This window comes from Oryzias latipes, chromosome 8 (assembly GCF_002234675.1).
Source record: "Oryzias latipes chromosome 8, ASM223467v1".
Taxonomy (NCBI): Eukaryota; Metazoa; Chordata; class Actinopteri; order Beloniformes; family Adrianichthyidae; genus Oryzias; species Oryzias latipes.
Window position 1 is genome coordinate 11333169 of NC_019866.2, and position 25563 is coordinate 11358731.

Sequence of the window (25563 nt, forward strand, 5' to 3'; positions counted from 1 at the left end):
GTTGGAGATATTACAGATCTTGCAAGACAAACCTTGTGTTAAGGACGGGTTTGGTGCATCCAGAGCGCAAATATGGGTTTTGCTCTTTTTTCTTTATGAAAAGGTTGGCTATAGGGCTACTGGTTCAAAATTGGTATGAATGTGAGTGTGCATGGGTGCACAATTGTTGTCCTGCGACAGACTGGAGACCTGACCAGGATGTACCCTGCCTTCACCCACAAGTGGCCGGAATAGGCTCCAATGAATGAATGAATGAATGAATGGGACTTCCAGCAAAAATGTTTTAGAAAACACAGAAGTCACAATCCAAAAAACCTTTTTATTAAAATCAAACATTGGAACCAGTTTAACAACAGAATGAGAGTAGAAAGTTGCATGAATGTTTAGGAAAATGGTTCTAAAATTCCTCCATGAGGGTTTGGCTGTGAATCTCCATCCTCTGTGTGTCTCGTCTCTGGTGTTACTCTGAACCAGGTGCTGTGGTCTCTGCAGAAAGTGAGCTGATGTGTTGAAGCAGCTGCTCGCAGTACACAGGACTGCGGTGTTTGTCCTTCACAGCCTCAGCCTCCCTCTTCAGAAGCACAGGATGGACCACACTGGCCTTTTTTAGGATTTCTGAGCACACAATAAGGAAAAAGAAGACAGAGCACAAAGAGATGTTACGAACATTCCAAAAACAATAGAGAAGAGGGAAATAATAAATGTGGGTCAAAAATACATATTTTTCATTAAAAATTAATGTAAAAAGTTTCCAATTACCAACTGTAGATGTGAGTGAGGAATCCAGCAGATGGCGCTCAAACACCCTTTAAAGTCTATTGTCATTCACTTTTCTTCATGGGGAACAGTAAGACACAGCTCATCTGCTTCCTTCCCTCATCATGTACTGATTTTCAGGCGAATATTAAATTCCTAACATTTGGAACTGCCGTCACCGTGGAGACAGGTAATCAGTCAAGATCAGTTATCCTGCTAATAACCCCTTACAGCATGCCCTGTCCTGAGGACAAGGGGGTTAGCTGGGACGGATGGATAGATGCAGCGTGTCAGACATGAATAAAAAGAAAACAAGGATGGCCCGTGAGAAGTGAGCACTAAAGGGGGAAATGAGAAGGGCGGAGGGAGAGGCGACGGCAGAGCTGTCCATCACTGCGCTGCAGACACTGAACCACATCAAAGACGTGTTTGAAATGCAAGAACCACAAGAATGGACTAAACTATTACAGACATGAGACCGGAACGAGAGAAGAGAGGCAACAAAGGATGCTTCAACACAGTGATGCAATCGAGGATGCTGTCAGATATTTCAGATCAGTCATAAAATGGGAAATCCTCTCTTTTCAGACTTTCTGAGGATTGATCTTTTGCACATGCTCTTCTATTTAAAATATTCGTCCCTTTTTTTTATTTGCAGTCACAGATTTTACTTTTGATCCTTTAAAAATTAAATATCACTTTACAACATCAGCATTGATCAGAATTTAGGAACAACACTTATGTTTTTGTTTTAAAGTAGTCTTAAAATCTATAATTAAATATATTTCTTTATGAAATGAGTATTGATAGAACAATAAGACAGCTGACGTCAAGGACATTTGTAACCACATTTTTTATTTAAAAGAAAAGAAAAATTCATTAAATTCGCAGAAACAGAATTTTCATTTTTTTCCTGTTTTTAATGAAATATGACTACAAGTCTTGAATTAAAGAATATAAAAAATAAAGAATGTCATATCTTATGCTTTTCCTGTTTCATTAAAACAATTAGTAATTCAACTTTTAGTAGCTGTGAATAACACTAAGACAATATAAAAAGAAGCAAAGTTCCTTAACTGAACCAAAAGAAAAATATTTGTGATAGTTTATTTTTTATTTCATTTTTTAACTTGTTTCTTAAATCCTTCTAAGACGATCACATTACACAAGACTGTTACAAATGTTTGACATAAGTTTGTTTTTGCATTGTTTTCTCTGAAAAAAGGACAAAAATAGCTCTACTTTCTAACCACGATAGATTTGTTCGGTTAATGATTGTCATCTGGGACTGAAATAAGTCTTGTTGAAGGTTTTTGACTAAAAATGTAGTTTTAAATGTACATCCTTTTTGCAGTTTTAATAGTTAAAATGAAACCTTTGTGTTGTGATCAAGATAAGAGAGGAAGGAGGAAGAAGGGAGGGTGAAACATAACTGCTGTTTTCTAGATTTTTAAGCTTAGAAAGACATTTTTTCCCCCAGAAATTAAAGAACAATAAAAGACTGAAAACAAGATAAAATATATTTTTAGGTTAAGTTTAGCTTTTTTTTTTATATGTTGGGATTAGAATATTTATTTATTTATTTTCTAAAGACAGAGGATGAATGAAGCGCAGCCACTCGGTTCATCCAATAGCGCTCACCTGGGGTCTGTCAAAACTGAGGACGGGGTAAAATTCACGATGAGCAGGACAGAGTGAAAGTCCAGAGGAGATGAGTTACACACTTCAGGGAAAAAAACAGAGACTAAGACTTTCCGGCAGTAAAAAAGCACAGCTATGTGGCTGCAGAGAAAACAGAGGGCAAGACACGAGGAGGAGAGACTGACAGATAAAAGATGGAGGGATTAAGTGGGATGAGTCTGAAGACAGATGTGAAGATGTGGTAAAAGGGGGGGGGGTGGCTCATGGGTTTCTCATTAGAGGAGACGGCTGCCGGCGGATCCAGAGCGGAGAGGCAGACTCAGGCCACACACGCCTCAATCTGTCCACACTGTTGGTACGCAAAAGGATAGATGGAGCCGGGCAGATATCAGGACTCACAGATTAACCTGTGAACCCTCTCAGGTGGGTTATCTGGATCTTGGATTTCCCTCTTGAACCCCATGAAGCAGCCCTCCCCTTAGTGGACTTTAACAGTTTGGCAGGGGAAACTGTTCACGGTCCTTTCAGTGATAAATTGAGTGGAAAAGAAGGATAAAGGGAAGCTTTGAAATAATAGAGGAGCGGATTTCTTGGGAGCATGCCAGTGGAAGTAATCTTGTGTTTTGACTGAGGTCACCCCAAATTCCTCTCATCCCCAAGTGTGCCGACTTCCCTAGATGCAGGTTAAAATCAAACGGGAAAGATAATCACATAAAAAAACCCATTTCAGGCAAATAAAGCGGGTTTAAATAAGACGTTTTCCTCACACCAGCTCCAATTCTCAACACCCCGCCCTGTCTCACCGAGCACTTGGTCCTGAACTGCAGGGTTGGGGTCATCCAGGTGCAGCAGCAGCTGCTGAAAGAGGAGCTGGAGATGAGGGGCGCACACTTCAGGGCTGTAGTCTTTGGTCAGGCTGGAAAACCAGAGCCCCACGCCATGCAGAGCCGCAGCACGCACCTCAGCGTTGCTGTCATCCAGACGCTTTAGGAGCTCTGCAGAAACAAAAAGGCACTTTCTTAACTGCCTTTACAGCACACACAAGTTTGTGTCGATAAAGGCAGAATGAGGAAGGTTTCTGCCAGACAAACACTTCAGGGTAGGAGAGCAGCAAATGTCATCACAAAGCAGCAAACAGATATTTTATGCTGCTGGTGGTTTTGATTTGTAGGGAGGAAACAGTTCAGCCCTTTCAGGGTCCCTGCAGGAGTGAAAATGACCTCTGAAAATTAGGTGGAGTTTCTGACTGACCATTTTCTTCCATAGAACAAGAAGACAAACGGAATCATGTTCATGGATGACAACGCACCCTCTCATGCTGCAAGGAATACCTCTGCATCATTGGCTGCTATGGACATTAAAGGAGAGAAATTCACGGTGTGGTTACTGAGAACATTTGGAGCATCCTCATCAAAACATCTGTGAGGGTGGGAGGCCACACCCACACATCCCAACAGCAGCTCTGGGAGGCTATTCTGACATCCTGCACAGAAATTCCAGCAAAACTTTCCAAAGTTCAATGGATGCAAGAATTGTGCAGCTGCTACAAAATGAAGGGTCTAAGTTAAAATGTAACTTAACCTATTAAGATGTTTTCCATTGGAATTTCAGTAAAAATGACTTCAACAGATGACCATTTCCATTTAAAGTATCTTTGGATACTTATAATTACCTCTAATTTGGATTTAAATGCATTTAAATTATGAAAAAAACACATGATTGGGAGGTTTGCATGATAACATTTCATTCATACTCAAACAGTTAAAGTCTTAAAAAAATATCCTGACTGTCATTTGCATCGACCATTTAGAAAAAACAGAATAATATCCCTTTCACAATAATGTGGAACGCGGTGTGGTAGTGAGATCGTCTCTTTTTAACTTACCAGGATATATCCGGTTTAGAGTGTCCTGCCGCATGCTGCGTCCTATCAGCTTCAGCATCGCAGACAGAGAGCGACAGGCCATAAGCCTTCCCATCTGAGAATCTTCCTCCAGGGACGACAGCACATGAGGACTCAGCTTCTCCTCCAGGCACAGCAGCTGCATTCAGAGAAATGCAGATTTATTCGAATGAAATTATTTGTTGAAGAATGAAAGATTCTTTTAGTTTTTTTGGGAGTTTTTGAAGTAAAAAAAAGAGCAAAAGCTGGGTTTAAACAGCTTTAATTCCAGTGATGGCTGATGTTTCACTCACACTGCTGGATAGAAAACAGGTAATGGACAAACAAGGTGAGCCTAAGAGGTGATGGCTAAAACCTCTGTGTGTTTGTGATCAAAACCACATGAGGGAAACAATAAAACGCACAGAGTGTGGGAAGAGGAGGAAAAACTTGGCAGACATGTTATCCAGCATTACATCAGTGACAATGCTCTGAATGTAACTGGAGCTACTAATTGTTTTCACAGGGAGCGGAGAGGAAACAATGTCCTTCTGAAATGAAAAGCTGTTTTATGCCTGGAAAACACGACCTTCTGCACATCTCCAGCACATGTTGCCTGTTGTCCTCCCGGCCCGGAGTGATGAAACAGCGCCGCCTCATTTGGTTGTCGTTAAACAGTTTGATCGTGCACACCTGGCGGCCCCCCCTGAGATGTTCGCGCTGCTCTACAGTTAAGGACGTGCGTCTAGAAGAAACGCACAAGCAACGTGCGCGCGTCTGGTGAGCACGGACACTGTAACTCAGCACATGCTCTGACAGGCAGGTGCAAGGCCGTGTTGGGGTGACTGTTCCTACATTTAACAAAGGCCCAGAACAGTGGCGGCATTGTACCCCGGGGACAAAAAGGTATGTGAGCCTGGCTGCCCCAGCGTACACCTGCTACCTGCAGCGGCCAACTTTCTGAGCCTGAAGACTGAAAGATGGAGAGCAGTATATTTTCCTAAATAGTCAAGTGGGATGCCTTTTTTTTTCTGATGAAGGATGAACCAAACAGAGTATGTAATGGTTTCAGGAATGCAATGCCGCATCTTTTTCTTGACACGGGAATCTATAAAAGTACTTTATAGACAGGTATGAGATCTTTATTTTAGTAGCATCTGCAGACAAAAAACTATTTTTTTAACTGCATTTTTGAAGAGTCCTCTGATATACCTGTCCAGGTGTGATGGCGCCTCCATGCAGTAGAGCCAACAGACAGCTTAGGGCTGAGGTGCGCAGGGCGCCAGCGGTGCGTCCTGCTTTCCACACCAGGTTAGGAAGCAGGATGTTGCAAAGAAATGATTCTGCTTCATCGCGGAAACGCCTAGAATGATACAAAAAAGAGAGAACTGTTTTAAAGTAGACTTTAATTGAAATGTACGCACACTTTTGTTTAAATTGGTTGTGATTAAAAAAGCACTCACTCCCTCTTTTGTAGTAGGGCATTTCTTCTGAGTCTGCTATAACATTTCAGTGCCTGTAGGGGGAGCCTGTGTTTCACTGCTGGGTACTAAGTTGGCTCAGCTGCATCAGTTTGACAGGTGTTGACATCTCCTCATGAGCGATGCCATGAGAAGGGTGGAAGGACTTGTTTCCATGTTGAACAGGCAACATGCCTTCAGTATGTGTTTGCAGGTGTTTGAGCCTGCTGTCTGTTTTAAGCAGGAAACAGGTGTTTGAAACACCAACTTTAAAATGTTGAACGTCACACATTTATGGTGCTTTTATGAAAAAAAAACAAAAAACAAGCCTTTAATGTGTTCAACAAAAGCACGCTACAATGCTCTTCTCATTTTTTCAATCAAAGACATCCGTTGTGGGTCGGAGCCTTTGACTGGGACTCTTTGGCAGATGGCGAGGCTGATCATAAAAGTTGTCTGCACTTATTCATACAAATCATTTGAACATAAAACAAAACTTTTTTCAAGAACAATGCAAGAAATTTCAATGTTTGGACATATAGAATTCATTTTAAATGATATCTTTTTTTTTGAAAGTCACTGTATTAAATTACAACTTTAAAAAAAAGCTTTGTTATAAAAAAAAGAGAAGTAACTAATAAAAATTAAGTGAATTAGAAAAATGTAACTTAACGGATGCAATACTAAATAAATATTAACACATCAGGTACCTTTTGCACCCACACCATGATACTTCCACCTCCATGCCTTACTATAGTACCTAACCAACAACTATTCCAAATCTTTTTCCAAAACGGGATCTCATATCAGTCTGTTTTTTAAAAAATGTATCAATTTTTTTTAAATCGAGAATTTCATTCATTCATTCATTTTCTGTACCGCTTTGTCCCTTTCGGGGTCACGGGGCTGCCAGAGCCTATCCCGGCTACTTGGGCGTAGGCAGGGGATGCCCTGGACAGGTCGCCAGTCTGTCGCAGGGTAGAACGTCCACAATCACACACCCATGCACTCTCACATTCACACCTATGGACAATTTAGAGTTGCCAATTAACCTATGAAGCATGTTTTTGAGAAATCGAGAATTTGCATCTCTAATTAGTAGAGTCTGTACTTTTTAAGAGCTTATATAAAAAATGAGTAAAAACACTCAAAATCGCACTTTAAATAACGTTTTTTTGATTTGGGGCTTTAATTACATTTCTTTACAGATCACATGTCTTTAAAAATTCTCAGTCTATAAACTGTAAATGGCCTAAAAAAGAAAGTTCTTTTTCAGTTTCATTCAGCCTTGTTTCATGTTAGTGTATCTAAGAGCAGTAAATCTTCAAACTTCAAATTAGGCTGTCCATACAACCTTGAAAGCTTGCTTTTTATCTTTATAGTTGCATGAGATTTGAGTCTTTCACATGCAGGATGAAGTATAAACTTTCATTTGTACCTCTTAGATTTCAAATCCATCTTTTTTAATTACAGCACAAAAATCCACATAAAAAAAGGAACTTGAGTGGATGAAAGGAGCCTTTCCCTTTCAGCTTGTTCTTTAGAAAAGGAGTCATTATGTCATTTTGGATTTACAACAAAGAAGCGAGGTTTTTCTCTATGACTATCATTGTCTTCTTAATGATATATGGTGTGTGTGGCCTAAAAGCAGTCAAATAAAGATTGAGACATAAATTCTGAATGGAAGGTTGATGAAGGAAAATGATGGCAGACCACACAGCTGTTGTTTGAAACCTTCTGAGGGTACAGCGTGGTTTCTGCGTTTTTTGTGGCTCTGTAACAGATATATCTCTGGAAAGGGAGCAGAGAGCGGCGCAGAGACAGGCGTCTTTTGTTTGATGCAGTTATTTATGGGGGGAAAAAAAGCTGATTTTCAAATTCTTTTGGCAAAAGGTGGCAAAATATTCCATCCTAAAAACATTTCCTGTTGTTTATGAGTTTCCATTGTCACAGATAGTTTTATTTTAAATATCCTTTCCTCATATTTACCAAAGGAAATACCTCAACCTTTTGGCAGCTAGGTTAAAGCTAGTTACCCAATATGCAGCCGTATCCACGGCAACCACACAGTTGGAGTTTGTCAAACTGATTGATAGGAGCAGCTGCTGTGATCATAGGGACCCAAGAAAAGGCCTTGAATTTTAAGCATTCAAAGCAAACAGAGGCTGCACAGCTGGCCGGTGGGGCTCCTCAAACATGTGTCAAGCATTCCTGAAGCTCTGCCTACTTCGCCATTCAATAACTGTTCACAAAAAAGAGGACTGTCAACTTCCCAAGGGAAGATGAGACTTCCCTAAAATCACTAGTGTCATCTTAAAACAGCTTCAATCAGCCAAACTTGACATCTCTTATTCCTTCTGTAATATTATGCATGATTATTTTTAAACAACTTAAGATTAAGTTGGTAATATTTTGAATGGTATTGATTCATCAAATCCATAAATTATTTTCCTTTTAAGCAAATTATAGTATTTTTTCAGCCAAAAAACTTTTTATTCATTTTTTAATATTTCCAATTATTGGTTTAGAAAAGAAAAAATGAGGATATAATTGATATGGTTATGAAGCCCCACTTAAGAAATTCTAGTAAAAAATATTTTTCATGTACAAAATTATGATTCTATAACTCATAAAAGTTTATTGATACATTTCTTTAATCCTATGTCTTGTTTTTCTGTGACTAAAAACGTATTTGTTTCCTTTTTATCCAATGTTTCCACCGTCTCCTAGTTTCCCACACAGACGTGTGTGTCCCACTCACCCCTGTGAATCCAGAGTGTTGCTTCCATCCAGCAGCAGTTTGGCCAGCATTGTGAAAATGCTCATCCTCATTTCTTTGTCTCTGTCTGGCTGGAGGCAGCTGTTGACAATAGGCATCAGCTGGTTCAAAAACTCTCCGATAACTGGACCTAAAGCACAAAAGAAATATTATTTTAGCACAATTGTTACCTTTTTATGACTTATCCATCCATTTTGCACGCACTGGTTTTATAATAAAAATAGTTAAAAACACATTCGTGCTGCTTCTTTCTTAGCAGTTAAAAGGCAGAATTTCCAAAAAACATTTTTCACAAACATTTTTTAAATGTTCCAACTGGATATTAATCTTTCATTGAATTGTCCCTCTTTGCACACCTGTGCAAAAACATATCTGTGCTTGGAGCCAAAAACATAAAACGAGTCCACAAAACACATTTCAAGGACAGGAAATTGCAGCTGGACTGCTGTTTGCTTTGGGTGCAGCCGTGGAAAAAGGAGTTTTAAATTTTGCTTTTAACAATGCCTTGTCAAAAAAGTTAGATATCGCCAATTATGTTTTGATCCACCAATCTAAGCTGGCTTTATTGTAATCAGAATTAGAGAAGGTAGAGTCCATCAACATTTGGAAAAGTCTCACTAAAAGTCTCACTAAAAGCTACATTTTCTTGCCATTTTGGGAATCTCACATGTATTATTATAATTCCCCAGACTTCAGAAGCAGTGAGACAGTTTCACATCGTGTGACTAAGTGTTTCTACCCTTTACAGGAAAGTGAGAAACTCGGAGTGTAAATACTTCCAGTTCCTTTCATACCCGCACACTTCACCCAGCACCAGTCTGCCTACATGTTTACACAGCTAAATATAGCAGGCAGAGTGTGTTTAAGCTGTGATAAGTGTCTGTGCCCCGTTTGGACTCGATTGTTACAGAGAGGAGACAGAGGAAAGCCTGACACCGACTGAGGATGTGAGCCAGAAAAACAAAAAAAAAGACAGAGGGGCTTTCCTCCGTAGGAATCAAATATAAGAAAACCAACAAATGAATCGTAGACTGACCTTGACCAACATTCCCACACTTACTGTAAGAAGTGGAGGATAACTGTCAGACTACATCAGATAACGCAGAACAAAAGACTGAGACAGACACAGGAGAGCAATAATTCTTCCGGTGTAAAAATACATTTTGGTGGAGCGTGTGAAGAGCTGATGAACAAGCAAGAACAAACAATTCTCAGTTGTCACATCAACTACCGACAATTGCTCTGAACTGGGCTGAAATCGCTGAGTCATGCAGCCCTCAAATGGTGCCTGCACTCTTTCTGTTTTGATGTCCTTGGGTTGTGTTAAAAAGCGAGAGAGTGGCCTCGGGTCCAGGAGAAGGTCAACAGCAGGCAGCTTTTCTGCCGTTTGATGTGGCGAGCAGCCTGCAGGTCCTTGTGTGGCGTTAGATCGGACCGGTCAGTCAGAACTGTGAGTGCGCGGATTAGAGGCACTGTGGCAACTAGACAGAGTGGAGACGGAGGCAGACTGAGACGGAGATGAAAGCGCATAGCAGAGAGGAGGTGGAGAGGACAAAGCATTGCTCCGTATTAAAGGAAGAGAAGAACAGAACCCAGCCTTTTAACCTCCTGTGGACAACACACACAAAATATCAACAAAACAATTTGAAATTTTACAAAAAATTCTAAAAGTCTATACTTGAGTGCACCAACATCAGTTATGTTTATTTCTAACTTCTGGTTTGAGAGACAGACAAGCTACAACATCAGTTTAGGCAGTTGCATCTGCTTCTCTGCTTCCTGGTAACAAGTTTTCTTTTCTTCTACTTTTCATCTACTTGGAACAAAAATCTAAAAAGGTTGCTGGTCGCTCTGCTGGTCGTTTCTGCTTCATTGAGGCATTTTCCTGCTTAAGTCAGTTCTCCTCCACTGATGCTTGCTGCCTTCGAGGTGTGCCAGGACAGTATCTTAGCTAAGCATTGATGTAATCCTTTTATTCTTAGCTAGGCTATTTTTGGCATTACACAAACACCTCTGTTTGGTAAAAACTGAACTGGAAGAGTCTAAGAGTAACAGGATTATATATACCGGTATATATACATTTTTCTGGTATTTTGCTGTCTTTTTATCTACTGTAGCTACGAAATGCAGAAGTCAAATATAAAAATAGGGGTTTGGGAACAGTCTCTTTTCTTAAACAAACAAAAAAAAAAGAAACTTCTTTTTATTTGCTAGGGGACTTGCTATTTATCTTTTAGGACCAAATAAATGCATTTTTCTCAAAATGAAAGACATACGGTATATTAAGAAAATGTAGCTCCAAGTGTCTTTATTCAAATCATTGTGAATCAGATGCCAACAAAAGATGTCATTGGAAAAAGCTTGTAGTTGTGATTTAGAAGCTACAACAGCAGGTCACAAGCTCCCTGCTCCACTCCATTCAGATGCATCCACTTGTAGACAAATAGATCCATGAACGTCTCCGATTTCCTCGTCCGAGATGGCATCTGACTCTAAACTGTACGGTTGGATATCTCCGAAATTGCTCGGCATTTTTGTTGGACCGGTAATGTTAGATTGGGGGTGTAAGGGGATGTAAGCTAGCAGGAGAGCATATAAACAGATGGATGATGGGAAGTGAGAGTGGGCTTTTCCGAGGCATATTTTGAACAAAACAAAAAAATCATAATGAAAAGCCCACTGGGAACAATTTTAAAAATGGGTCAAAAGATGCTTGGAGCAGGTCTTTAAGCTATTACAATTGTAACATAACAACAGAACGGCTTTGAAAATAGAAAAAACTAAAGCTGAACAACCTCTTGTAAATAAATTTTTATGTTTCTGATGTCATTTTTGAGGTCATTTTATTAACTTTTCCAAAAAACAGAAGAAAAAAAAGCTGTAACAGCTGGAGACTTCCTTGTACTTCAAGAATAAAACTAATCAGGTGTTTTTATCTAATATTTAAGTGTTTTATGAATCTAAAGTTTGCATGCTTAATGACTCACCCGATTGTGTGACAATGATGTGAAGCTGGAGTCTCTGTGGAGAATAACTAGACCAACTACTGACGGAGGCAAACAACCAGTCCAGCAGCTGTCCCATGTGCTGTCTATAGAGCTCCATCAAGTCCAGGTCCTGCACTTTACCCAGAAAGTGTGCGCTCTCCAAGGCCTGAGGACAGCCAAGTGTAAGAGTTTAATGAAAATGAAATATCCAATGCTGGATTTTCAGTTTCAAGTTGAGCTCTTATTGGGGTATTTGAGGTTCCTTAAGGTCACGCTCGCATGAGAAGCATGAAACTCGATGTAAACCATGGAAAGAACAACAAAGCTGGGAGAAGGCTCACATGTAAAACCACTTGAACAAACACTCAGACAGGAACTGTTAGAAACATTGACAGAGATGTGAACAGACAGACAAAAATTCACATCAATAAAAACTGAGCTGAGAGGGAAAAGGGAAAGATGAGAGAGAGAGAGAGAAAAAAAAGCACAGTAAATAATTAGTTAAGTTTTTAGGGTCAGGGGAAGTGACCTTTAGGGCATTTCGGTTCTCCTCTTCGTCCCTTAGGGACAAAAAAAAAAAAAAAGAGTCGGAGATGTCTGAGTCAGTGTTTAGCCCCTTAAGAAGAAAGCTGTACACCCCTGAGTTGTCCATTGATGGGAAAGGCATGCCCTTTATTCTGGGAAAACAATTTCTGCTTTTCCTCCAAGTCCAGGAATGCCCGAGGTTATTCTCACCCTCCCTTATTTTTCTTTTATTCATTCCTTCCCATCTTCTCTAATATTGCTCCTTGTGTGAGCGCACACACACAGATGCAGGCAGACGTAAACACACACATTCACGCTGGTGGCCGATGTGGTATCTGCTCAGCATCTGTGCCACTTCCTTCCCGCTCCTCTCCCTGTCATCAGCCTGTGAGGGATACAAGAAGCGGGGTGACAGGCTGACCTCAGACACCATCGCCTTACTTTGTCACTGCGATGGTTTGCCCCTCGGATTTGCAGGCTGACCGCCCGAGCGGGATCTGGTTTTGCCAGCTGGGAAGCTTTTCGTGAAAGTAAAACAAGCTTGGGTGATGTCACAAACCAACCAGGAAAAACCGCTAATCTCTGCCCATCTGTTTTCATCCAAGCCTGTCTGTCTACTTAACTTCTTTTTCCATCTTTCACCATCCTCGTTTTCACCTAAGGTTGGATTTAAAAGTTTCGCTCCAAGGCTGCAATTTGAGCTTCCATGGCTAAGTGGGTAATTATACAGCTGGCCATGCCCACTTTAAAATAGAGTACAGATTTTTACATTCCTTGAATAGTTTTTGTGCCATAAAACCTGCTCACCTTTCTAGTAAAAGAAGAGGAAAAAAAGCAAAGCGAGAAGGACATGAGCCACTTTTTTAAAATCGCCATTCAGGTAAAGAGAGATGTGGGTTTGAACATGAAGTTCTTAACTTTCCTCACCTTTGCAATCAGCTGCGGCTCTGCAGAGAGGCTCTGGATGCTGATCAGCACCTGCAGCAGCTGCAGGCTGACTGCGCCACAGTCGGACTCGCACTGACGCAGCAGCACATCCACACACGTCAGCAACTGCTGCAAGTACACAACCTGAGAAGGAGGAAGGGTAAAACCATTAAAAATTATGAGGACAACTGTTTGGTCGAGTACTGGCAAGAAATATTACACATAATAGTCTAGCCCAGGGGTGTCCAAACGTTTTGCAAAGAGGGCTAGATTTGGTGGGGTGAAATGCGTGAGGGGCAAACAATCGGTCTACACTCTTTAACATTAAATGCAAATTATATATTCAATTACATTTAATTGCTATGAAATATTTTTCAATTATTTCACATAGAATAGAAATATATCTAAAGACATTTTAACAACATTACTGTGCATTTCTGATTTGCACACCAGAAATGAAATGAAAAGAAAAAGTCTGTCCAGGAAAAAAACAAAAACAAAACGTTTGTCATTAAATCTAGGTTCATATAAAGTGATACATATTCAAAAAAAAAGTACACACAGTTCTTAGAAAGTGGTGGAAGCCACATCAATTTTATGACAGAAGCCTGCAAGCTTATAGAAATTTGAATGCGAGCCGATATGAGGAAAACTTGCAATATTAGTGATCAATATTGCGATGACGATATAACTATAAATAGCAAAACAACCCAAAACATCATTTTCATTTCCCTGCAACAGTTTCACTTAAATAAGAGTCAACATATTTTAAATTATACTCCAAATGACCCTCGTCTACAAAGGAGGCAAACATCTAGCATAAAAGGGCTCCATCTGATTGGTCAAATGTATAAAGGGATTTATTGGATTCCTTAAATACTTCAAGCTGTCATAAGATTGTTTTAGCACATTTAAAGTAACCATTTATTCCAATTTTCACCGACTTTTGCGTTACACGTTTTGCGCAGCTTGACGATAACGATAAATTTGCAATTTATTGTGCAGGCCTATTCCTGTTCTAGCCGGTAAGGTCAGATAAAAACTAAAAAATAAAACAGGTGTTTCTTTTATTTTTTTAAAGAATATGTTTAGCAACTAGGAGTGTAATTCTGCATTCCATATGCGAACATGACAGAGTGTGATTGTTCTCACTTGTGTTGTGGTGAGGTCAAGTTTCGACAAAAACCCAGCTCAGGATAATTTCCATGCCATCACTGGGACCCAAGAGCTCTTTTCCTGTTTTCAGGGAGTCTGTCATTAGAAACTTGTGTGTGTGGGGGGGTGTCACTGAGGGAGGGGTGGACAGCTTGTAAGTGTGTTTGAGAGTAAAAGGGTGTGTGCTTGTGCTGTGAAAGCCCTGCAGGTGTTTGCTTTAGTCCAGCAGAGAGTGTTTCAGCCATGAGAGGCACACCAGCCACACACGTACAGACTTACTCGTAAACCACATATTTTTATTCTAACTCCACCTTGCTTTCATATATTAAAAGTTTTTAGGTTGGGGGTGCCCGATCACTCCCAACTGTTACCCACTGTTGGAGTAAAAAAGCATTTGCAGGATTTTTGAAGTGCACAGCTAAAAAAAAAAAAAAAGCGTCTTCTGGTGCTTGCACAGAAAACAGAATTGGAGTACAGCAGTAGAAAGAGGAAAAATTAACGACTAGGAGGACACCTGGAGCTGGGCGCATACACCTGGTTTTATTGGAGGAGGCACGCTCCAGGGGCCTCATTACACGGTGTGTGCATCGGTCCACTGCTTCATACATCACTTACGCCCACCAAGCTCCTCTTTAAATAGCTCTTCCAGGCCATAGACTCCTCTCCAATGGGGAGTTAACCCAACTGATGTTACTATGGCAACAAGAAAACAAACACAGCCCCTTTACATGCAGGTAAAGTCTTTCTTTTTTATTATGCTAATTGAAAAAGTGGGGTTTCTCAAGGATTCAGCTGTTCTAATTTCTTGCCAATTAAGTCCATTTTTATCATGTTTATAACAATCAATGGAACTTAAGTAGCATTTTAGATTTATATGGGGGATTATAACTTCCTCTCAAACACAGACTGTAAGACTTGGCCACCTCTCCTCCACCCAAACACTGAGCATCGGCTCCCCACAGGGATGTGTGCTAAGTCCCCTGCTGTACTGCCTCTACACTTATGACTGCAGTCCAGCCCACAAAAATAACCGCTTCATCAAGTTTGCCGACGACACCACAGTGGTTGGACTCATCCCCAGAGGTGATGATTCTGCCTACAGAGAGGAGGTCCTGAAGCTGACAACCTGGCCCTCAGAGAACAATCTTACTCAAAACACCAGGAAAACCAGGGAGATCTTCATTGACTTCAGGAAGCATGACCCAGCCCACCGACCCAGCCCCCCCTCCATATCAATGGGGAGCATGTAGAGAGGGTCCACATGTTCAGGTTCCTGGGCTGCCTTATCGCTGCCGGCCTGTCTTGGACATCCAACATCACAACTATCATCAAAAAGGTTCAGCAGCGTCTGCACTTCCTGCGGGTCCTGAGGAAGAACAAAATCAGCACCAACCTCCTGCTGGCCTTATACCACTCATCCAGCGAGAGCCTGCTCACATACTGCATAACAATATGGTTTGCCAGCTGCACCATTGCGGATAAGGAGAGGCTGCAGAGAATCGTAGAGACAGCTCAGAAGATTATTGGAGGCTACTCTCCCCACCCTGACTGACATCCACTGCGCACGCTGCCTCAGTAGGGCTCAAACCATCATCAAGGACAGATCACACCCTGGCTCAGACTTGTTCGACTAGTTGCCCTCTGGGAGGCGCTACAGAGGCATCAGAACTAAAACAAACAGACCTGAAAATAGCTTCTTTCCGAAGGCAATAGCCATGCTCAACTCCAGAATGCTCAGATCAAATTTGCCACGGCACATGCCAATGCATATGTTTATATATATGTATATGTATATATGCACATGTATACCTGCTGATTTAAATATTTATCCTGTGTAAACCTGTCAACACTTCCCCACTTCCATGCTGTTTTTGCACATCTGACATGCTTATACCTGTACATGTCACTCTACACATTATTACAGACATTTTATATATTTGCACATTTCCTTTCCTATATTTGCACAATGACATGTTTTATATTATACTTGTTAGATTTCTTTTTGCTGGAATGGTGAATACTCCAATTTCATTGTCCAAGTGGACAGTGACAATAAAGGCATGTCACATCTGTCTATCTCACCCAATCATTCAGTTCTGACACCACCTTCAGTCTAAATGGACTGAGCCAAAATGTACTTTTAAATGTATTCTCTTTTTTCCCTTTTTGACTCCTTTTCAGGCACAAATGCAGAAATCTACCTTTTCCCATTTTTACTCTGCTCCAAGACAAGCCCCCAACCGCCCCACCTAGGTTTAACCCCCTTTTTAATCTTTACTCTGTAGGATAATTCTGCGCTGACCAGTTAGACAGTTCCACATGTTGACTACTGTGTTCATGCAAAGGTGAACACAGCTTTTTACTAAAATAAAAATGTGCTCCCCTTTTATAGGTATATATTTGGCTGTTAAGACAGTATTTTTCTTCTAAACAACAGGGGAAAAAATGTAATCACCATTTAAAGCCTTAATTTTCAGAAAAAAACATTGAATGACTTTAGTATCTTTAATGGCCTGTTTAGGTTTCATTCAGGGCAAATGATGGGCATCCAGGTGGGAAATGCAATAAGTCTGGAAGTGTTTTTTGCAGCCTGTGTGGCCAATTTTTTTCCAAAGACAGCATGTCTACAGTTATTAAACCTGACTGTAAAAAAATGCCAATTATCTGACCGTTTAACTCTCGCACTGCAGTTATGCTCTTGTGATGCTCTTGTTGCCATGCTAACTTTAAACAAAGACAGTAAGCGGTGGAAAGAATGCCATGGTTAGTGCTTTGTTAATCTGTGAGGAATACCCCTTTAAAGGAGCCCTGGTGTGATTTATAAGAAGACCTCAGAAATTAGTGGCTTTTTGGAACCACTGAGTTTGCTTTTTATATCTCTCAGGCTCAGGACCTAACTTTCATTTCATGACTGTTATTTTTAATTCGGGTTGAGCATCTGTCATTTATTTTTGTGCGCTGTCGTTTTCTCTTGAAATAAAACAGAAAAGAAAACAGAGTTTGGAAGAGGAGAGGTTATGTTTCTTCAGGATCACCTGATGTGACTTACAGTTTCCCTGCTTCTTTATAACCTTAAAATTACCAATTTAACTCAAATATTAGATCTTTTTTTGTTCTATGTTTTGATTTCAAGCTGAATGGAAGTATTCTGAAACCAGTTTGGATCTCCAGCAAATCAAACATTAAAAACAGCAGCAGATCCATCGCTTTGGGGCTTTTTACAGACACACATGATGATGAATTATTCCTATTGGCAAAGACTGCTGCAGGTGGTTGGTCTGGATGAGCTTAGCGTGACAATGCCCCACGCTTTCCTCTTCAAAACAGTGAGCGAGATGGGATAACAGAGGAAGATGGATGGAGAAACGGGCAAAGAGGAAGCAGAGGTCTGTCTGCATCTGTGCGACAGCATGTAACCGCGTCGTCCTGTTAATTTTCTGTCTGGATGACCCCGAAGGCCGGCGACAAGAGGCCGATTTCCTCATTTGTTACTGATCCCTACCAGGCAGGCTTTGAAATTTCACGGCTCTTATTCACGACCGGACTGAACTGCAGTTTGCCTGCCTAAAAAAAAAAAAGAACACACACAAACCAAACTGTTGACTACTCTGAGGGGTCAGGGTGGCAATTGCAGGGGTGACGTGTGATTGTTGGATTTTTGTTATTTTTATCTCGGGGAACATTCCTGTAGGCTCGTCTGCGAGGGTGAGGTCATGGGTGTAGGTGAGTCAGTTTTACCAGAAAATAGATCTCAGTTAGATAACATGCGTGAAAAAAACAAACTCTGCTGGGAAACTTATTTGCAGAAAAATGTTGATGGTATTCTAATGATTTTGTCTGCTATTTAAAAAAGAGTGAAATGCGATATTGAACAAACAGAACTGGTTTGATCAAAGACTTGAAACCCTAGATTTGAAAAACAAATGCTTTGTTTTTCTACCAGAGATGGCATTTCGGAGAAGTGACCTCACTGAATCCCTCGTGTACAGTGGTGTTATTAAAGAGTGTTCAGCTAAAGCCCCTTTGAAAGTCATTTTATCATTAAATCTATTCCTGTACCCAAGAATCCAGGCAGGAAGTTAAAGGTGCAAAAATTAAGGCTAAGAGAATAAAAACGGTGTTTCACTCTGTGTCACACCAGACTTCCCGACGACACTGATGCAGAGTTCACAGGAAGATGTGTTTGTAGTTGGTGTGAATGAGTTAAACAAGGTTACTGGAAGAACACTCATTCTCAGGTAAAGAAGTTAAAAACAGGTCAACTACATCTAAAGCCCAGCCAACCCCACTGACCTGCTGGTATTCCTGGCAGACGCTGGGCTGGACCAAAGTGTCGGCAATCTGCTGGAGGTGTGGCTTGAGGAGTGGTTTGGAGCAGCCTTGCAGAACTGCAGCCAGAACCATTAAGGGGGCCCAGGAGCAAGCGGAAGAGTGTGGGGTGTTAACACGGTCCAGCAACAGCTTGAGGAAGACGGGCGGAGGAACAAAAGTCCCTATCAGTTTTGCAGCTGCCAGGCACTGGCAGAGACAAAGAGATGAAGGAGATGATTTGTCCATTTTTTTTCTCATTTTGATTATTGAATGGAAACAATAAAGTGATACAAGTTTCTTATAGACCCACGTTTTTGACCACCTCCTTTTCTGTCTCTGTACAAGTGCGGTAGAGGGTCTCTAGCAGGGGCTGCAGATGCTGAGTGCTGTGGTCCTCAGCATGCAGCAGCAGCACAGAGAGAAGCTGGGAGGTCCTGATGCGCGTCGGCACCAGCCAGTCAGTCAGATCATGGGTGATAGCTGGGATCAGCCTCCCGAGGTTTCTTACAACCAATTCTCTGCAGCCCAAAACTGGACGATCCACTGGAAGACAAAACAACAAATGTAACAATGAAATAAAAAAATCGAGACATATCTTGCTCTAAATAATTGCCCTTTAGGGGTTTGTAAAAGCTTGTGTTTTCTCAAATTGTTGATTCGATTGTACATCCCTTTCTTTCCTCAGAAAAGAAGGACCAGAGATAAATCAGAGAAGCATGCTACAGCAAGACCAAACAAGAGCATTTCTGGTGGTCTCCCTCTGTCTTGCAGTGACCTCCTACACTTTGGGAGGGCTGGCAGATTTACGAAGGCAAGACAGGAGACGCTCTTCTTTCTTTCCTTTAATGTCCAAAGACTAAACTGGTTTTTGGTGATTGTTTTTTGCCTTTTTTTGGCAGGCTAGCAACTTTGATTAAATGCAAAATAAGAATAGAAGTTACACATCCCGTTGGGATGGGTTTGTGAAGAAATTAGTGATGTTTTAATTGAGTTTTTATTTTCTTGTCACCAATTTTTTGTGTTTCTATTTCACTTGTGAATTATAAACAATTTTAAATATAATGGACAGTTTGGCTTGTAACAACTGTGCTGTTTGCTGTTTAATAATCTGGATTTCTTTTTTACTTTGACAGAGTTTTGTTTAATGCTGTCAACAAAACAAGCATAAAAATGTCTTTTTACAGTGGCATCCTTATGCCACTGCAAATTTTGAGCTCAGCTGTGGGCTAAAGCATCAAGTCATCCTCTCCCTTCACTGTTTGTGGTTGCAAACTGTGTTAAAATAATTCATGGAAATGGAAAGGGTCTGGCTGCAGGGCTGTGAGGTGGTGGGGTGGCAAACCCTGTCGCCTCACAGCAGGAAAGAATCCCAAATCCCTGCTTTGTCCTTTCCATGTGAAGTTCTGGAAACTCTGGCATGGGAGCCCAAAAAAATGTTTTATAAGTTCATAAGTGACTCTAATTAAAACTCTTAAAAATAAGTGTGCTTGTTTGTGTATGGACTGCCAAATTGTCCAGTGTCCAAGGCCTTTGCCCTTAAGTATTTGGGATAAGCTCCATCAACCTCAGTGACCCTGCACAGGACTAAGCGGGAAGAGGAGATAGATGCATGGATGCAAATAGAAAAGGAGATGATGATCTTGTTTTACCTGCACAATTGAGATAAAAAAAAGTGTAAAATCAAGTTGGGCCAACCATGCATCTCGTACGTCCATTATCTATTGCTTTTCCAGAACTAAGTTTGGACTCAGAGCACAAGCATCCTCCTCTCCCCCCACCTTCATGTCTGAGGAGATGTGGAGGCAGAGGTACAATCTATTTATTTTATCCAAAATTATCCCAACCAGCTCCTCCAGATAACACAGCTTCTCTTCCATGTCATACATCTAAGCAAAACCATATTTTGGGGAAAAAACTGATTAGTACATCAACTAAATAAGAGGTCAAGCTAAATAATCCTCAAAACACGAAATAATACTCGGTCTAAAGAGAATGTTTGTTCTTGTCTTCATATCTAGAGTGGTTTGATGACAAAAGATGCGGTGGATCAAGAACCATTTTACAATAGCTATTTTCTTTAAGTTTAACATTATTATGTTATGCATTAAACTATGCCAAATTTATGAAGAAACTTCTCCAGTAGCTGACCTCCTGGTGGGTAGTGTGCTGGAGGAGCGAGAAGAAAGTCCATCTTGTCTTTTATGTCCTCCTCATTTTCCTTCTCCCACTGTGTTCCTGCTCGTTTCCATAAATCGGCTGCTAGAAGTCTGGAGTAAAAAAGAAAAAAAAAATCCTTTTAAATGATCTTTATCCATCCCTTATTTGTAACTGATTTGGAAAATAAAAAGCCACACACTTTATATGGAGTTACTTAAATTAATTCTTTAAGAGAGCAACAAATGAAAGGGAAGTTTTTGACCTTATTTCTGGGATTTCATCAGTGGTGTTGCTCAGCAGGAGAGGAATCAGTTTGTGAAAATAAGAGTATCTGTCTCTCAGGTGCAACAGCCAATTCCCAACCACGGCAGTCACAGCTTTTCTCACCTGTACCAAAAAAGGGACCTTTAAACATTTGTTCTATTGAAGAAAACTCTGTCTATACACACTCCTACAACAAAGGCTTTAGAAAAAAAAAAAGAAAAAAGAAACATACCAGAGAAGATCCTAAAAGAAGGAGACAAAATTAACCTGTGGTGAATCATCCAAAAATCTCTGACTCAGGTGTGGGAGAACGTCATCCATGTTTCTTCCACTCCCGTGTTGAATGACCGACCCAGTGGCTTCGATGACTGCCACCCGCACCCGTGAGTGCTGATGAGTTATCGTCATCATGAGAGGCTTGACAAGACTGTCAGCTTGCATGTGAAAATGCTCTGAAAGGAGAAAGAAAATCATTTTTTGTTTATGGCCATCATTTTCAGTACTAGACATTTTCTTCTCTGCTTTTAATCAACACACAGCAAACAAGATGCCTCCACCTTAACCTCCTCCATCACACCAACAGCACAAAACTCACCACTATCTTACAGCTCTCATACATGTCCTACACAACATTTCTGATTATTTGAATAAATAAACAACTTTTGGAAATGTGATATTACTTTTCATTGGTTATTTTTTTCCCTCAAGGTTTCTTTCTTGTGAATTAAAGTGATTAAATAGTTAGATGCTTTTCATTTTAAAAGATGGATTTCTATAAAATAAAAAGAACTGCAGCTATAACAGCTGTATTAATGCCGACGTGACTGTGTACATCGAAACCATGGCAACAGACTTTCTAGCCAATCAATGAGACCCTTTTACAAACCTGGAACAGTCTGCGCAAGTTTGACGGTGCATCTGCAGCTTTCTCTTTTAACATCCGGGAAGGGGTCGACGATAGTTCTCTGTAAAATTCTGATCATTTCGCTCACATAAGGCGCCAAATGTTTTCCGCAAACCTCCACGGTCAGACTCAACAGATCCACGGCCGACAAACGAAGCTCTTCCGCCGGTTCTAGAATCTCGTTCTCACCAAACCGCTGAGCCAGACACGGCATTAAATACGGCAGGAACTCCTCGGGTTTGGGAACACAACGAATAAACTCTGTTATGACTGAAATAGCAGTTTCCCTGCATCTTTCCATTGGGTCTGAAAGACATTTGAGAAGAGGTTTGAGAAGGGCTGAGAATATTTCCTGGAGGACGCCGCTGGAAAGTCCTTTGTCCACCGTCTCTTTCTTTATGAACTCGATAGCTCTCTTTCTTGTCGCTTTGTTGTCCTCGTTTAGGCAGTTTAAATGATGGGCAAGTCCTCTTAAAACTTCCGAGGAAACGTGCTCCTCTCCACCTGCTGTTGCTGCCATCTTGACTGTCGTTATGGTAACCTGACGCTGCACGACAAACAAAGGGCCGCTTTACGGTAGCGACGTATTCAAAAATGCCAAAGCTTTATTGTTTGCTCGTCACAAACACTAACACGCAGATATTGGGTCTGCCTGTCGACTTTTTAGAACAAACTCATTAGGAAAAGTTGTCAGAATTTTCTACAAAAACAGAAGCTGTTTAAAAAAAAGAGTTACGTCATGAAAATAGGATCATGTCTCATAAACGTTATAACCTAGAATTGTAAGATACTACCCAAAAACTATTTTTTAACCTGTAATATATAATAAAATTAACCCCTTAAAATGGAAAAAGAAAAAAGAAAGATATTAGCAAGCTAAATAAAACAAGTTATGAGAAAACAAACAGTCAAAAACATTGTGTTTGTCTTTTTGAGAATCTGTATTACTTGCAAGTGTCATTTGGTTCAAGGACTCTTGTTTTCTAATATTGAGGTATATAGTAGGCCTAATAAGATATCATGCTAGGTGTACTTTTATTATTAATATTTTATCTAAAAGTTGGACAAAATCAGCAATAACTTTTCCAACCTTTCTAAGAATTTCTTTCAATTTGAATACATTGGCTAATTAATTTGATTAAATATAACTTCTTACTAGTCCCCCCCCAAAAAAGACAAACAGTAAGCATCCGACTACATGAATCAACAATATAATCAGTTATCAAACAGCCAAAGATTAATGTTTTTAAAATAGTACATTGCCTTTGAGGCTCATTAATTCAGACTGCGTCTGAAGCAGAGATATATGGTTATAAACGGAATGCTCTCAAATTTTTAAATATAGCTCAACAACTGCATAAACTTTTTTTTTTATTATGATCATGTCTTTTGGCACTTTGTTTATTTATAGCAAGTATTTCTTGGATGGTCCATTCATGGAGATTAGGCAGTTCTTAATATGGGGTTACAATGGATGGAGATGAGACGTGTGCTCACTTTAAACAATGTTGTTTCTCAGCACATTATGTTATAGTTGCAATTCTGCTGGCTTAATCAGCCAGACATGGAGCAAACTGACCACTGCAGAAGGGCCAGTGCTCACTAGTGATCCCAATCAGTGACCTGGGTATCTAAAGAAACTCAAAACAAGTCAGAAGCAACAGCAATATTTGTAAATATTTGACTGATTTTTTTAAGTGTACCTATCCAACAAACGCATTTTCCCCCCAAAAAAGAATTGCTTTAACAAATAAATGACCAAAAACAAGTACTTTCATTTTTGTTGCATGTTTGTTTATTTACTTACTGGTGGTTGTTTCCTTTAAGTGTTTTTTTTTTTTTACCTGTAGGCGCGTTGCCACGTGCCTGGCCTCGAGAGAGCGCCGCTGCGGTTCTAAAAAAAAATGACAGATTGACGTCAATGGAACTGACGCAGAGGCAGAGCAGCAGCAGCAGCAGCATCCCGCTAACCAGCAGCACCTCATCCATCTAGCACCAGCAGCAGCAGCAGCAGAAGCAGAGGGGTGTTTTCTCACTGAGCATCCTCCAGAAAGAACGGTAGGGACATCACCGCCCCACTTGTGTGTAGAAGAAAGCCATTTGAACCAGGCCTTCAAATGGCGTTAGGGTTATTTTGCCGTCGCAGTTCGTTAAAAAAAAAAATTCGTTTCGGGTTTGTTTTTGTCATTTTGAGGCTAGCTAAGGGCTAACCGTGTTAGCTTCATTTCTGAACAGGTGCACAGTAATATCGGTTGCTTCGCGTTTATTAAAAAAAATAGCCCATAAATAATGAAAAACTGCGGCTTTTTTATGGTGAGGAAACCTCACTCGATACAAGCGAAGTCCTGTACCCGTAATTGATTTTTAATGCAGAATCATCCGTGATTTTCCCTTTGAGGAAGTAACTCAACTGAATATTCAATTCTACTTCACTTCCTGTCTGGTTAGAAGAAGAAAAAACAGCGATGTAGTTTCATTTGGTTAATCTGTTGAGTCAATGTATTGTGCGCATTTGCTGTTAAAAATAGACAAAATTGTATCACCTTTTATCTAACACTGTAATTTTTACTCATAAAACAAGCCAAATGTTCATGTTTCCAAACATTTACTGCACGTGCCATTTGTTTGTGTACAGATAACGTTTAAATGCTAAAGAAAAAATACTGTTTATGTCTTTGTTTCTTTATGTTTTGACTGATTTTTAAAAAATAAAATAGATCTTTTAAATACAACATTGTTAAAAATATATTTTTGGAGATATTTCTGTGAATGAATAGATACCAGAAGTACACTTTAACACTCAAGTATTGCCTTGTTGTACAATGTCGCATTTTGTTATCTTTTAGTACACTCATCTTAGAGTTTGGGAACAGGTCATACCTTTAGTGTCATCGTGTTCTCCAACTCAGAATTTCTACAAAATTAGTTTGGATCTCTTTTGTATTTGTTGTTCATATTGTAATGCCCCGAATTTACTTAATAGATGACATTTGCAAGGTTTTTCGATATATATTTTGTTACATGATTATATATATTGTTATATGGTATATATACGTTATTTCAACATTACTCCAAATGAAATTACATCCCTATTGAATATAATTATTATTATTACAACAGAAGGTTATTCCTGATCAGTTTATGCAGTGTCCATGTGTAATGCCAGACATTTCTCCTTTCAGAAACAGACATCTGCATCAGTTTGCATATTTTGTAAGGGATCATGTTCAGACATCAGCTAGCTTAATTAACCTCATGGAAACAAAAACAAATGTTGATGGATCCTTCACCCTCCTTTCTCACATGTTTTTCTTCCACTGTTTCCCCTGTGTTTGCTCGTTTTCACCCTCCCACCACCATTTCTGTTCTCCCACTTTTCTCCTCTGCCAAAAAGTCTCTCTCCTTCCCCTCCTCTTTTAATCCTCCCTGAATTTCCCCAATTGTTTGCCACAGAGATAAAAGATAAGATGGCCACCTCCTCCTCCACCCTGGAAGAAGATGAGAGTTTGAAGAGCTGCGAGATCTTTGTGCAGAAGCACAACATTCAGCAAATCCTCAAAGAGTGCATCGTGAACCTCTGCATCGCTAAGCCTGAGCGTCCTATGAAGTTCCTGCGGGAACATTTTGAAAAGCTGGAAAAGGTTGGTAATAAATTTGATCATAAAATATGAAACTTTGTGTATATGATGGTGGTTTATGTTGCTTTTTAATCTTGAAAATGTGTTATGATCTGTATTTTTATTGCAGTGTCTTCTAGAAATAAGCAGTTTTTATACATTTCTGGAAAAAAAATATTTTAGATTAAAACAAAGTGT

At 40.1% G+C, this 25563-nt stretch overlaps 2 protein-coding genes and 1 long non-coding RNA gene across 4 annotated transcripts in view; 2 read left to right on the forward strand and 1 right to left on the reverse strand.

Annotated features, from left to right (window-relative positions):
- Window positions 1-299: 299 nt before the first annotated feature.
- dnaaf5 (dynein axonemal assembly factor 5) lies at window positions 300-22342 on the reverse strand. The gene is made up of 13 exons (XM_011478184.2): window positions 21731-22342; window positions 21112-21296; window positions 20843-20967; window positions 20572-20690; window positions 18734-18966; window positions 18406-18630; window positions 12958-13101; window positions 11506-11671; window positions 8501-8648; window positions 5492-5642; window positions 4283-4439; window positions 3201-3392; window positions 300-615 (listed from the first exon to the last, which is right to left on the reverse strand). The coding sequence occupies exons 1-13, from the start codon at window positions 22266-22268 to the stop codon at window positions 461-463; spliced, it is 2538 nt and encodes an 845-aa protein (XP_011476486.1). The 5' UTR covers window positions 22269-22342; the 3' UTR covers window positions 300-460.
- LOC110015473 lies at window positions 18897-19904 on the forward strand. Its single transcript, XR_002290678.1, has 2 exons — window positions 18897-18987; window positions 19109-19904. It is a non-coding gene; the product is annotated as an uncharacterized LOC110015473 (long non-coding RNA).
- A 1307-nt stretch (window positions 22343-23649) lies between the features above and the next one.
- Window positions 23650-25563, forward strand: part of prkar1b (protein kinase cAMP-dependent type I regulatory subunit beta) — a 50572-nt gene continuing 48658 nt past the window's right edge. Inside the window, exons 1-2 of one of the 2 annotated variants that reach the window (XM_011478185.3) lie at window positions 23650-23806; window positions 25143-25389. In XM_011478185.3, the coding sequence (XP_011476487.1) occupies window positions 25216-25389 (174 nt within the window). In that variant the 5' untranslated portion in view covers window positions 23650-23806; window positions 25143-25215. The remainder of the gene's footprint in view (window positions 23807-25142; window positions 25390-25563) is intronic. The other variant, XM_004071434.4, reaches the window with a different exon arrangement.